This window comes from Accipiter gentilis, chromosome Z, assembly GCF_929443795.1.
Source record: "Accipiter gentilis chromosome Z, bAccGen1.1, whole genome shotgun sequence".
In the NCBI taxonomy this organism is placed as follows: Eukaryota; Metazoa; Chordata; class Aves; order Accipitriformes; family Accipitridae; genus Astur; species Astur gentilis.
Genome location: NC_064919.1, coordinates 74,929,498 through 74,943,547, shown reverse-complemented (window position 1 = coordinate 74,943,547; position 14,050 = coordinate 74,929,498). Strand labels below are relative to the sequence as shown.

Here is a 14,050-nt window from a genome sequence, read left to right as displayed (position 1 = left end):
CGTGGTTTGGTGCAAAGCGTTCTGTGCATGTGTGTATTGATACCTATCCTGCTGCCGTGTGGGCCACGGCACGAACTGGAGAAAAGGCCTTACATATTGAATGACATCTTCACGCTTCTTTTGCAGTGCTGGGGGTGCCTAAAGAAATTAAGACGGACAACGGCCCAGCCTATGGTTCTACACAATTTGCTCGATTTTGTAACTTGTGGGGAATTCACCATGGTACCGGTATTCCACATCTTCCCACAGGACAGGCTATTGTCGAATGGGCCAACCAGACCCTAAAGAACATGCTGCAAAAACAAAAGGGGGGAACTCAGGGCTTACTCCCAGAGGAACGATTGGCCAAAGCCTTATTTGTGCTAAATTATCTTAGATTGACAGGTGATCACAAAGACCCACCAATGGTAGTGCATCATGTTCTTTTACAGGCAGAAAGGACGCAACAAAGTACGGCAATCATGGTAATGTATAAGGACCCAGAATCCGGGAAATGGTGCGGATCAACAGAAGTAAAACTTACTGGGAGATCCCGGCTAAGTGGGTCAAGCCATGGCTTCGCACTGATGCTGGACCCGGAATTGTCCCAATGGCAAGTGGCATGGCACCGGCGGGTGATCCGCCAGATTCCGACTATTAATAGAGTATCACTTGTAGAGGACTTAGAACAGTGTGCCTTATTGTATATAGAACTTGCTTCAGGTAAAAAGTATGTTAAGCATAATTTGATTAAACATAGTGTGATTACGGGAAGACAGTGTGGGGTAAATGTAAAAGTTAGTTAAAGCCAAAATCAGGGGTAAGGTCTATTTCCATTAATAACCTGGGAACGAGGTTGATTGTGTTTCCACAGATACAGGCCCACGACGGACTCCTGTTCGATTTGCACGACCATCATCATCTGGAGCATCATAGATGATGCGGCAATATGAATACTACCTCAGCCAAAAACTAATGTATCGGTCACCTTGGCTAACATAACAGGTCAAGATGCTCTGTGCATCGCAACTGTATCGTAAAGCCCACGAACCAATAGACAAGATGGCTATGACTCGTGCAGCGCGCCTGGCCAGCGAGCACATGCGTCATAGATTGCAACCGAGGCGGACTTTTGGCACCCGCTGGCCACGTGTGCTAAAACCCGTTCCTCTACAAATGTATAAATACCGGGATTTTCCGAAGAGCATCGGGCTGGTGTACGGTGAGGCCATCGTTGCCTCTGTGGGGACGCCCACGGAAAGCTGGCACCTACCGATTGCTGGGCTGAGTTCGTGGAGCAAGATGGCACAAGAATGTACGGATGGTTCATCTTCCTCATAGTCCTCATGGTCTGGGTCATTAGGGGTAACGGGTTGGCTCAAAGAATTATGGGCATTGTTGTAGTTATTGTGATTATAGCTATTGTAATAATTTTACCTTGTTCAGCTTGTTAAGAAAAAATGGCATCCCAAGTTATTACGCAAGCCTAGATTGCTCAAAAACAAAAAGGGGGAATTGTTGAGGATTTCTTGGCTGGGCGAGGGCATGTGAGCAATCCAGCCATTAGGTGGGGAACAAAGCATACGTTGACAAAGTGCAGGAGCAGACAAGGACGCTGTGCCCTTGTACGCTGGGAAAAAGGAAGATAAGAAGAGCCTGACAAGCACCTCCTGGATGCCGAAGAATGAGACAAGTAACTGCTGGACACCTCGTGAAGAAGCTTGCACAGCCAATGGAGGATAAGGTAGTGTCGCGTGAACCGGGGCATTGGACCAATTAGAGTATTGTACAAGGCGCGTGCACAAGCACATAAGGTATAGAACTGTGCTAAAAGTTGTAGTAAATGGGCTTCACTTGATCACATTGGTCTGTGCGTGATTTCCCCTGTGGATCCTCCGCAACAGGAAGGCAAGGGCAACCCGGGGGCCAGTGCCCGGCTGGGGGCTGCCCGCTGCTGCCGTGCCATGCCGTGCCGTGCCGTGTGGTCCCCAGGGTGCAGGGTGGCTGGAGAAGGGGCTGCATGTCCTGGCTGTGCCGTGCTGTGCCATGCCAACCCTGGGGTGCAGCGTGAAAGGTCAAGGGGCTGCCTGCTCTTGCTGTGGCCTGCTGTGCTGTCTGGTGCCATGCTGTGCCGTGCCATGCCGTGCTGTGCCGCACTGTGCTTTGCCACAGTGCGTTGTGCCACGCTCTGCTGTGCCCTGCTGTGCCGTGCCGTGCAGTGCCATGCCGTGCCAATCCTGGGGCACAGTGTGCACGGCCGAGGGGGTTGCATGCTTTCACTGTGCCATGCCGTGCTGTGCCATCCCAGCACACGGTGTTTGTGTTGGGGGGCTGCACGCTCCTGCCCTGCTGTGCCCTGCTGTGCCGTGCTGTGCTGTGCTGTGCCATGCCGTGCCATCCCAGGGTGCAACGTGCGTGACAGAGGGGGCTGCCAGCTCTGGCTGTGCTGTCTCTGGGCAGTGTTGGTCACCTACCCCTCGAACGGGGGGGTAGGGGGGGTGTCCAGCACCCCCAGTTCTGCACTGCCCTGCCCTGCCACGGGAGGGAGAGGTCCTGGCCCAGACAGTGCCCATGCCACCGGTCCCAGCTACTGTGGAGAGGAGCCGTGCCACTGCCCAGGCAAGCTGGAGGGGGGGCTGTGGCTCGGTGCTGCCCAGGGCACCCACATGAGCCCCTGTTGCATTAAAGGGTGATGACATTTGGCAGAAGATAAACCCCCTTGTGTTCCAGCTTATGCTCAGGTATCAGAGGGGCTGGGGACAACGAGGCTTAGATTCTGAGTGATGCCCAATTCAATGCTCGAAGTCCAGTCAAGTTCCATATATATCGAACTATAATGATTAGGGATGCACTATTAGCACACTGTACTTTCTACTTAGTCACGTTCAACAAACTAGAATGGCCAGACTTTAGTTGCATTCAATGAACTGTCACAGCTAGATTTTAATGAATAGTACCGTTTATTAAAGTGATGGGAGTACAGCTTTTTTTGGATTGCTGGTGATAAATACACAGTCTGCAAAGCACATGCAAATAATGATACAGTCAACCACAAGCACACTAAATGATGGAAGAAAAGAGTTGTAAAGGTTTCTAAGTTTCCCGGGAAAGCACTCGGTATAGTCCAGTGTTTGAATCTCACCCAATAGGTGTCCCTATGGAGGGGAAGAGAGGCTCAGACCATCGAGGGATCCCAGAAGTCATCGGTGTCCTTCCAATTTGTCCATGATAGTATCTTTCCTAACAGCCCCCCTTTATTAAGGTCTTTTATACTATTTTCCGACTTTCAGGTGGAGCTTGAGTGACTCCATTCATACATACCTTTACCATGATTGGTATACAATCTCCTCGCTTTACTTTTAAAGGTACATGCTAGATAAAATTCAGAGCGCACGCTCAGTGAGGAGTGGTCACACCTCAGAGGCGGGTAGCCTTTGGGATGGAGGTGTGTTTTGGTATTATAATAAGCTTATAATGAGCAGAGTTCACCCAGAGGACATGATTTTGACAGAAAATGATTAACTGCAGGTCCAGGGCTGGCTCAGGGTTAACAACTATGTGGTTTATCAGTTCCATAGTACCATCCAGTTCCCATCCCTGCGGTGAGGTCGTAGAGTCTGGCTGCGGTGCTTCCATGCCACTCCACCCTCCATGTTCTTTCTCTCAGAGTCAGCACACCAAGCTCCCCTGGCATTGCTACCATCTAAGGTTGCAGGTTATATTGCTCAGGGAATTATTATGGAACCGATTCATTGCACGTCCACCATATTCTGCACTGGAGGTTTACCTTCTCTTAAGAGGTGGCCGTATCGATAAGTCACCTCCAGCAATCATTCCACACCCCCGGTCCCCAGTGCAACCTGCAGGGCCTGTGGAGGAACGAGCTAGGCTCCAACATGACCCTCTCAGCTCTGGACGCAGCCGGGACCTTCTCGGGCTCCTACCACACCGCTGTGGCGGCCACCAACAAGCAGATCCTGGTGTCACCCCTGCAAGGGGCCCAGCAGCACCCCAGTGCCAAGGGGCAGCCCACCTTCGGCTTCACCGTGCAGTGGCAGTTCGCAGGTACAGCGGTACCCGGCACGGCATCCCAGGGCAGCCAGCGATCCCCTGCCCGTGCTGGAAGCGGGGTGCCACCTCAGCTGGTCCCCCACACCCTCTGGGGCACCCAGGGAAACACTGGCTGTGGCCACAGGCTGGCCACATGCACTTGGTCCTGCCATGGGACGTGGTCGGGGAGGGCTGTCTGTCTGGGACGGGTGGCAGGGAGGTCCATCTGTCTGTCCAGGGCATGTGGTGGGGGGTGTCTGCCTGTCTGTCTGTCTGCCAGGATCAGGTAGCCCAGGTTCCCCTGTCTGGAGGCATAGGCTCTGAGCCCCCTCTGCCCCACTTGAACCCCGCCAGACTCCACCACCGCCTTTGTGGGCCAGTGCTTTGTGGACCGCCGTGGGAAGGAGACACTGGAAACCACATGGCTTTTGTGGGAAGAGGTCCCGTCCCGCAGGGACACCTGGAAAGCCACCAGGTAAGCCCTGCTCCTGCCCTCCTACCCCGCATCCCTCCTTCCCCTCCTGCTGACACGGTTTCCCTGCAGAGTCGGCACCTCCATCTTCACCCGCATCAAGTGATAGGGATGGGGACCCCAGCTGCCTGCACCCTGCTGTCTCACCTGCATCCCTGGGGCTGTCTGCTGCCCCGGTACCTGGCTGGCATCCCGCCTGCTCCCAGCATTCTGGCCAGGAAACACACCCTCACCTTGCCCTGCTGCCTCCCAGTGCCTCCCAGTGCCTCCCAGGAGCCTGCCGGTGGGGCCTCCCCTTCTCAAAGCTTGCTGCCCCCACACATGGTGCCGAATAAACCTTTCTCTGCCTGGCAGAGAGCAGTGCCCCATGTGTCCCTGGGGTGCAAGAAGCCACTCTGTGGCCATGGGCGGAGGGAGGTGGTGGCTGGGGGAGGGCAGGGCAGTGGTTTGGGGCGCTGGGAGGGATGGGGCTGGGGGACAAGGGGAGGACAGCAGCTGGGTAATCCCACTTCCTGGCCATAGCTTCGGGCCTCAGCAGATGCCTTCTTGCCTGTGCACCCCCTTGGGGTATCTGCAGGGGCCCTGCGGTGGGTGGCCCCAGGCAGCATCCCTGGTGCGGAGCAGAAGGATGCCCCACGGCCAGGGGCCAGTGAAGGCTGCATGCAGGCAAGTCAGCAAGCTCACCTGGCCTGCTCCTGCATCTCTGCACTCCAGTCTGCCCTGTGTTCCCATTAAACTCCATTTCAAGCTACTGCTCTGGGTGGGGGGGCTCGGTCCTGGGAGCACATATGGGGCAGGGCTGGGTGCCAGCCCCCACAGAGGGGAGCATGGTCACAAGCTGGGAGCCTGCGGTGTTGGGGTGGTCCAAAGTCCAGGCTGGATACTGGAGGGACCAGAGGAAGGACCTGGGACTCCAGGGGCAGCTACTGGGCAGACTGCGTGGCTAAGGCCAGATACGGGAGGGATCCCTGCTGTATCTATGTACATATGCCTGTATTTCCCACCTGATCAGCCGGAAGGTAGAACAGAAAAACACCCCTTTCGGGTGCTCAGATTCACAGGACGACATCACCTGCATGTTAACTTTATTTTGTCAGCTCATTAGGAAAGCAAGCAAGCAAACATGTCAAACAAGGACCCAATGCCCTTTGCACAGACCCATCTAACACATGAACTCACTAATTCATCACTTCAGCAGCTCATAAAGTTTCTGAGTGAATGGAACTCAAGTTCCCTAATCCATAACATGCAGCTCCTAACTGAGGTGCGCCTGAGCACCCTGGGGAGAAGCTGTGTGGGCAGGGAGAGGCATGAAGGGCTGGAAGGACCGTGCTGCCTGGGGGCTGCACAGGTGCTGGGGGAAGAGACTGTCAGATGGGGCAGGGACTTTGGGGCAGCAAGCACACAGTGCCCTGGGAAAGTGTCAGGGCCTGTCCACCATCCTCTTCCTCTCACAGTGTGCCCGCCTTCCGCCAGCCTTCCTCAGCCTCTGCTCCTCTCCCTCCTTCCCTGCTGGGCTCTGGGACTGCTCTCAGCACCCCCAGCTCCTGGCGAGTGCACGGACCAGAGCCTGTCCAGGGTATGCCTGTACTGACCAAGCCCAACTGGCTGACGTGCCTGGGGGTCCAGCTTTTGATCAAAAGCCACCCCTGCATCCTCACCCTTACACCTGCATGCTGATCCTCACCCCCACATCCTCATCCTCACCCCTGCATACTCGTCTTTATGCCCGCACCCTCACCCTCACCACTGCATCCTCATCCTCACCCCTGCACCCTCATCCTCACCTCCGCCTTCCACACGCAGGTCCTCAGTCCAGCCACATTGCGCACTGGCATCCTTGGCACTGCCCTGACCACGCTGGGCTCGTTCTTGCACCCACCCTCCCCAAACACCCGCTGTGGCTGTCACCAGCACCGCGAGCAGGTCCCCAAATGCTTCTCCAAACTGTGAGGTTAAAGCCTCGGGACCCCAGTGGGGGTGGGAGGATGAGGTTGAGAGCCCTGGTGGGGGGACCCCACAGGGCGACGCAGGGTCACCAAGAGCCATGTGGGACCGGGCAGTAAGACTTCGCTTCTGTCCCTCCATCATCCCCACAGCTGCAAGTTCCCCGGCTCTTGCTGCGTCCCAAGAAGGCAGCCCACGACATAGGAGGTGGTGTAAGCAGCCTGCTTGCTAGACAGGGGAACAGAAACAGAAAGCAAAACCATAGGAAGCCATCACTGACAGTGTCACTGCCACCGCCCCACCCCGCATCTCAGCTGTCCCAACCACCCCGGCCCCGCTTCCCATATGGCCCTGTCCTTGATGCTTCAGCAGCCATCCTGCTCGCCTGCAGCAACATGGGCTGTTGCTGGCCTGATCCTGCCCCAACATCTGCATGCCTTTTGATCTTGCCTGGTACATATGACCAGGGCTGCCCACCTCCAGCCCGCAGTGCCCTGAGGTTTTTCTACTGCTGTTGGGGCAGGTTCACTTCCTTCCTCTGCTAAATCCCTGGAGCCACTGCAGATCACCAGCCATCCCCACACCCAGACCCTTGCCCTGCCCTTGCGACTCCCTGTCCTTCTGTCCATCCCCTGCAGTGACCAGGGGGCAGTTTGGGGTGCAGGGGCTCCTGCAGGACAGGGGTCAACCCCAGGCACAGCCCTCAGCCAGGGACCCCCAGGCTGGGCCATGTCAGTGGGCAGCCCTAGGGAACAATTCCTACATTCCCATCGCTGTCCTTGTTCCTGCCCATCCCCATCCCAATCCCCATCCCCAACCCCATCCCCATCCTTGTTCCAGGCCCCATCCCCAGCGTGGGAAGCTCAGCCCTGGGGGAGGCTGCACGGGAGCATCCGTGGCGGTCCCAGGGTCTGGGGAGGGACACTCATGGAAGACCCATCCGTGGAGGGAATCCTCAGCAGCAGGAGGACCCCCAGCTCCAGGTGGGATGCTGATGGGAGCTCCTGCCAAGCAGGTTGCTCTGAGGGTGGGGGATGACCTGGGGTTGTCCACGTTGCCGGGAGAGATGTGCATGGGCATGCCTTCCCTGGTGAAGGGGGCATGCATGTGGGGATCCCAACTCCCAGGGACATGCAGCGGAATTGGGGCAGGGGTAACCTGGGGACCCTGCCCCAGGGCGGTGGCTTGTCCCTGCCCGGGGAGGTGCAGTGTGGGAGAGGACAGGCAGTGCTCGGAGCTGGAGCCTTGCAGGTGGGCTGCTGCAGGGCTCTGGCTGTGCCACTTCCTTGGCTGTGCAGGAGCCCACCATGAACCCGAGGGCTCTGCCCATCCCAGTGGGCTCCCCACTGGTGCCGTGCACTGGTGCCGTGCACTGGTGCCGAGGCAGCACACGTCGCCACAGGCACGGGCAGATGTGTCCTGGGGTCACACAGCTCCCCTGGCAGGGCTGGAGTGGGCACCCCATGGGCACTGGGGGGGGTGCGGGTAGGGGGCTCAGCCTGGGGGGCAGGGGTAGGGTCTGTGTGCAGGCAGCCCCCAAGGACGCATCTGCTTTTCCCCCCGCAGTACGACGTGACTGGTTGGTGGGAGAACGAGCTGGGCTCCAGGATACACGCGTCCGAGGCTGACAGCCAGGGCAACTTCTCTGGTGAGTACCACGCCGCCGTGTCGAGCGCCCAGAAACCCATCGAGCCATCCCACCTTGTCAGCTCCCAGCACTTGGACGAGGATGGGCAGTGCTCCTTTGGCTTCACCATCAACTGGAAGAAGTTTTCTGGTTGGTAGCTGCAGCGGCAGCTGTGCCTGGATGGGATAGTTGGACGGGGAGGGGAGCTCAGGCAGGTCCCAGCACCCACCCCAATCCCTCTGCCCCCTCTCCTGTCCCCAGTCTGTCCTTCCCCGATCTCTTCCCACTCTGGACAAGTGCCTGCAGGCAGCAGGATGCCTCCCGAAACACTGTTTGGGCTAGGCAGCATCAAGAGTTGCTTTGGCAGCACCTCTGCCGCAGAGCATTTCCCTGCAAACATCGGGACCCACCCGGGCTCCATGAGCTGGTGCTCATGAAGCCCCAAAAGCAGCTGGGGTCCTCCTGGGATGCTAACAGCCACTGCTCACCCAGACTCCACAGCTGTCTTCGTGAGCCAGTGCTTTGCTGGGGGCACTGGGGAGGAGGTCCTGCCCCTTTGCCGGCCAGGCACCGATAGGCTTCTCCTTCCCCCCAGGACTGGCCACAACAACTTCACTCCAATGGGCTGAAAGGAGGAGGAAGAACCCTCTCACCTCAGCTGGGCTTGGGAGACCGGGAAGCCCCTTAGCAGCATCGGTGTGTACAAGCACCAGGGCTGTTATCAGCTCTGGGGGAACATGTCCCCAGAAACCAAATAAATTTTTTTTCTTTTAAACCCAACCTTGTGCAGTCTGTGGCTATGTCCTGGGGAAGCTGCGTGGGTGCAGGGTGAAGCTCTCATCTGGTTATTCCAGGAAGAGACTGGCTCTGAGAAATCCCCTTTTCCAGCCCAAATGGGATGGTGCATCCCCAAAGTGACCCTTTGGCATAAAACACGGGCCAGCGTTGGCTTTTCCCTCCTTAATGCTGGGTGAGCATGATGGGATGGTAAGCTGGGGGGCCATTCTGCACCCAAAAAAGCTGGCTGGGAGTCCCCCCAACTCGGAGGCAGCCCTTGGGCAGTCAGGAGTGGCATCTCAGCTGTGTCCACAATCCTGGTGAGTGGTGAGGGCTGCTCCATACCGGCAGCACAGCGCTGGTAGCTGCAGCACATCCAGCCCCAAAACGCTCCCTAGAGAAGAGTGCGGCATTTACTGGAAAGCAGTGACCCAGCAAATCCAGCCCCAAACACCAGCCTACTGGATTTTGTGACTTACTGTAATGGGCAGTGCCAGTGCTGCCTGAGTCACCCCGCCCAGCCAAAATGAATGATTTCCAAGAAACTCAGCTCCACGACTGAATCTGAAGCTTGGTCCTCAAGCCGTCCAGTCGCAAATTGACCCCAGATGGTGCTGCATGCCCTGTGCTGGCAGCCTGCCTGGGGTCTGAGCATCCTAAAGAAAGGAGTGGGCTGGTGGGGCTGCCACCTCCTGCTGCTCCCCTGGTTTTCCTGCGATGAATGCCGTGGGAGAGATTTGCTAACAGCATCCCTGGCTTTAGCAACTTCTCCACCTGCTCTGTGTTTTAGCCCGCCTCATTGCAGACTTGCCTGTGATTTGCTTTTCACGTTTTTCTCCCTTGGGTCCACCTTCCGCTTCTGGATCGATGCTGCTGTTTCTTTCTCCGTGCCTCCCTGGAATTTTTCCAGCTTTTTCAGTTCCCTTACAGCCTTCCTAAGCAGAATGCCTTTATGCCAGCCCTCTGCTGTGGTGTCCTTTGGTCTGTGCAGCCTTTTACCTGCTTTAGAGGAACCTGGGAAATCGGAAAGAGGGTGGCAGAAGGACCACAGGACACTGCTCCCACCCCAAAGCACAGCCAGGTCAGTGACAGGGCGTCCCGCTAAGCCTGCAGCTTTACTGCATGCAGCCTCCTGACTTTATTATTGCCTTCATGCCAACATTTCTCCAGGGCAGGGCTCCCCAGAGGCTGTGCAGCAGTCCTAGGGTGCTCCAGCAAGGCAGCGGTGATGACCACACTTTGAGCAGTCAGAAAACCTCTGCAGGCAGCCACAGTGCTGGTGAGAAATGCAGCAGGCATGGGCTGGCAAAGCTGTTTGCAAGGCCAGAATCCCAGCAAGGCTGTGACGCATCGAGCATCTTGGTTTTGAGGTGGCAGGTGAGAGGACATGGTGTGCCAAGGGTGCCTGCAGGCGTCTGGGGAGGGGCTGTGACTGAGGATGGTTCCCTGTGGGCATTGGGCATTCATCAGCACTGGGTTTTACCCAGCTGCAAGACCTGCTCGCAGTGCTTTGCGCACTGCTTGTGTCTGCTCTGCCTCTCCGAGCCACAAACCTGGCATTGCTTGCCTCCTTCCAGCTCGGGCTCATCAGCAAGGCACAGGTGAGCAGTGGTGTCCCCTTCAGCCCCACTGCAGACCTCCCTCTGGGAGGAAAGCCAGCCCTTGCTGATGCATGGCAAGCCTTGGTCATGGTCATTCATACACCATCAATGCCTCCGGGGGCACGGGGAGCTGGAGGAGGCAGGACGCACTTGCGATCACACACAGGCAGTGTATGGCTGCTGCCGTGTCGGTCTTGCACAGGTGCTCACACATAGTGTATCGGTTAAAAAAACCCAAACAAACTAGGTTATTGGGATCTTGGCATGGGGTAATGCTGATGTAGGGGATCAAATCCCTCAGTCACTGTCAGAAAGAAGAAGGAGTCTCCATTGCAGGGGTCCTCCAGCACTTACAGGTCTTAACCACATGCAGAAGACTGTCCTATGCGACTACTTCTGCAGGGACTGTTCCTATTGACTGTTTACAAATGTCTCAATACTGAACATCTCGGTGTTACAATTACAATACAATACAATTACAATACTAATTATGATAGTCAGATGTGTTTAGGTACAGTTATAAACAGATTTAAAAGACTTATTTGTAAGTGTCTAAGAGCTCTGCCACAACATCTGTAAAAACAACCACCTGGAGCAAATATGCATATGATGTATGTAGCGGTGCAACGCAAGATTTAATCTTCCACAGATCTACTAAACACTCTTTCAAGTGTTTGCCCTTGCTCTCCACCTCTCCCCCATCTGTTCTACTCTTCTGTCTAGACTGCTTCTTTACCTCTCCTGTCTGTTTGCACACAGAAAGAATTCGGGAATCGTGACCTCGCATCTTTCACTTTACGACATTTAATAGCGTTTGTATAGTACAACTCACTTAGTGTGTCCAAAAGAAAGGCCACAGAAGTATTTAGGCCACTGCTGCTCAGGGCCTCTGTTGCCTATCACAGGTGTCAGCCAGCCAGCTTCAATACTGAGATATTCTGCTTCTTGGAGTACACTGTGATTCATACAGTGTATCATATATATGATCACGCTACGATCTGGATCACATTTTAATATCTATCGGTGTATGCCAACAATTTATCTTCAGTCTCCCTAAACACGGACCACATCCCAGCTAATTAGGACATGCACCCAAAGGCACACATGCAGTGTCACCTCTGCATTAACTGACTTAACAGCATTTTCCGTCTTAATACATAAACACACTGATTGTAACAGCTAAGTTCAGGTCTGCTCTCCTGCCTCAGGCACAACTCCCTGGTAATCAGGCATAACTGCTTAAGCCCACAATGATCATTATTTGTGCTACACTAAAATCTGAAGCTTCCAAGTAGAGACATCAGTTATCTTCCAGGAGCTTGCAAGCAATCTCCTCTGCCCACAACTGGCAGGCAAACAAGCCCAGGTAGGGCTTCTCAAATCTAGGCCTCCAACATTGCCTTGAAATTCAGTTTCTCTATTTCAGACAGCCAGCCTCTGGCTCTGTGAAGGTCCGTGACAGATAACAGCACCGTGCTCCTCCACTGGTAGGGGCTCCCTCATGCCGCAACAACGCTGCCACACCACAAGCCAGCTCTAGGCTCACCCGAGCTTCAGTCCCTGCAACGTAACACAGTCCCCACCACCACCACCCGCCTGGGTTAGCCGACAGCTTTCAGCATCAGGTGAGCCAAACCTTTTGCTTTCATTCTTCACCGCTCTGCCAAGAGCAGGCTTTCACGTGAGCCTCGACTCACACCCTGCCCTCTGTGTGACCGTTCGGTGTGACTGAGCTCCCATGCCAGATTCGTGGCCGCTTCAATTCACAACCTTCAGGATAAACTGAGCATCACCCTGGGTAGCTGCAGTAGGGACCCAATGCACGTCCAAGGGCAGTGCCTTGGCACCAGCTTCTGACATCTCCCCAGGCAGGAGAAGCAAAGACACAGGGAGCACAGAGTGCCGCTAACCTCAGGAAGCAAAATCCATCATGTCCCCAAGCTGCCCTCAAAGGACGCAGCACAAAGGGGGAAGGAAACTTTGAAGCCATCGCTTTGCTAAGAAGTAATCCCTGTCCGCAACAGAAGGGGCAAGGGTCTCCTGAACCTTCACCTAACATATTATTTACTGAGACTGCTATTAGCTCAGAAAGGTTGGGGGGGAGGGGGCGCGAAATCAGAGACCAGAGTCACAACAGAAGGTAAATACAGAAATCTTTACACGTCACCTAAAAAATGTGAAAACCAGGCAGGCAGTAAGGAGAATTCCTTCATTCTCTTATTTCAAAAATATAATTCTGGAAGAGCTTTTCAGTGTGTTCTTGCACAAATCTTTGCATTCCCACCCATGCGGCAAGAGCCTAGCCTAATATTGCTACACACATAGGCAAGTTAGGCTTTGTCTGCCTGGCAGCACTATGAGTTTTATTGCTGCAATTCCTCACATGGAGGTATTTTCCGGGGAAAGATAAGATTGAAAAAAGCACCAGTCATAGAACAAAAATTTTAGAATTCTCCCAAATATAGAGAATTATCTTACACCTTGAAGCTTCTCCAAAAGGACAAAGTCTAAGGTGTTTCTGCAACTACCACAACCAGACACTGTGCCCTCACAGTTAATTTTTTTAAAAATGCTTCTTGAGATTGATACAGGCGACCCATCTTGCAAACCACGCCTTCTTGTCAGAGAAAAAACTGCAGCTATCGCCGCATTCAGTTGAGAGCGCCTTTAGGGATGTGCAACACTAACACCACTGGTCACTAACCGATTCGCTGTCCCAGTCCTGCCTGCACACAAGCAGTTAGGGAAAGGTGACCAAACACGCCAGTTTGTTTTTCTTGGCTTTAGCTGCACACTGAGGACAACCCGATTACACTTAACAGCAAGAAACGTTTCCTCAAGAGAAGCTTAAACGAAGACAGAAAAGCAGGGTTACAGGTGAGCTGTGGGAGACATTGCTTTTCAATAGCCACCGTATGAGAGGAAGTACAGGGACCTCTCAGCAACAGGAACCTACACGTAGGGGAGAACAGGAACACAGGCTTACGTTTCCACATTAAACTTGTTGCCGTGTGAAATCTGACTAGAAAGCTTTACAAAATAGGTAAAAACGTTTAGACAGGAATTCCACAGGAGGCGGATGGCCAACTGAAGTATGCAGAGAAACGTAAGCACCCCCTGCTTTAGACACTGTACTTTGTATCCTGGTGTTTTACAAAGCAAGGCTATGCAACCACAGCATTTGTCCCCGCTACATAAATTAAGCACGTGTGCAAGTTTAACGCAAATGCTGCAAACAAATACAGTTCTCAAATATTTCCAGTTCTAAGAGACCAAAGACTAGACAGACCCAAACGAATGGTCTTATTCACAACAAGGACAATCCTATCAGCTCATGACCTGGTCCGCACAGACGGCTGGCGGCCAAAGTGAACTCCAGCAGGTACCATCCTTTAGCCCACGGGTGGCAGGCGAGCTCTGGAAGGAGGCAGCCGCAGGCTATACGGAGGACAGGATGGGGGTCACTGTGCTCGGTGGAGATAAAGACACTAGACGCTGGGCACACGTATCGACTCTTGGAAACACCCGCTTTGCTGGGCGCACGTATCGACTCTTGGAAACACCCGCTTTCCTCAGTACACCCTCACTAGCGGAACA

The 14,050-nt window shown here is 54.5% G+C and overlaps 2 protein-coding genes across 2 annotated transcripts; both read left to right on the top strand.

Moving 5' to 3' along the window:
- Nucleotides 1–3,836: 3,836 nt before the first annotated feature.
- Nucleotides 3,837–5,524, top strand: LOC126036577 (avidin-like). The gene is made up of 2 exons (XM_049796516.1): nucleotides 3,837–4,044; nucleotides 4,384–5,524. The coding sequence occupies exons 1-2, from the start codon at nucleotides 3,876–3,878 to the stop codon at nucleotides 4,506–4,508; spliced, it is 294 nt and encodes a 97-aa protein (XP_049652473.1). The 5' UTR covers nucleotides 3,837–3,875; the 3' UTR covers nucleotides 4,509–5,524.
- Nucleotides 5,525–7,762: 2,238 nt separating this feature from the next.
- Nucleotides 7,763–9,487, top strand: LOC126036241 (avidin-related protein 3-like; the record flags this gene model as incomplete). The annotated part of the gene is made up of 2 exons (XM_049795770.1): nucleotides 7,763–8,225; nucleotides 8,568–9,487. Coding segments are annotated over 2 exons (600 nt in total), but the record flags the coding sequence as incomplete, so codon positions are not given.
- Nucleotides 9,488–14,050: the final 4,563 nt, after the last annotated feature.

Excerpts from the sequence above, each read along its gene's own strand:
- LOC126036577 (XM_049796516.1), top strand. The coding sequence starts at position 3,876 with ATGACCCTCTCAGCTCTGGACGCAGCCGGGACCTTCTCGGGCTCCTAC. Across the intron at positions 4,045-4,383 it reads CGTGCAGTGGCAGTTCGCAG|ACTCCACCACCGCCTTTGTG; the intron begins GTACAGCGGTAC and ends GAACCCCGCCAG.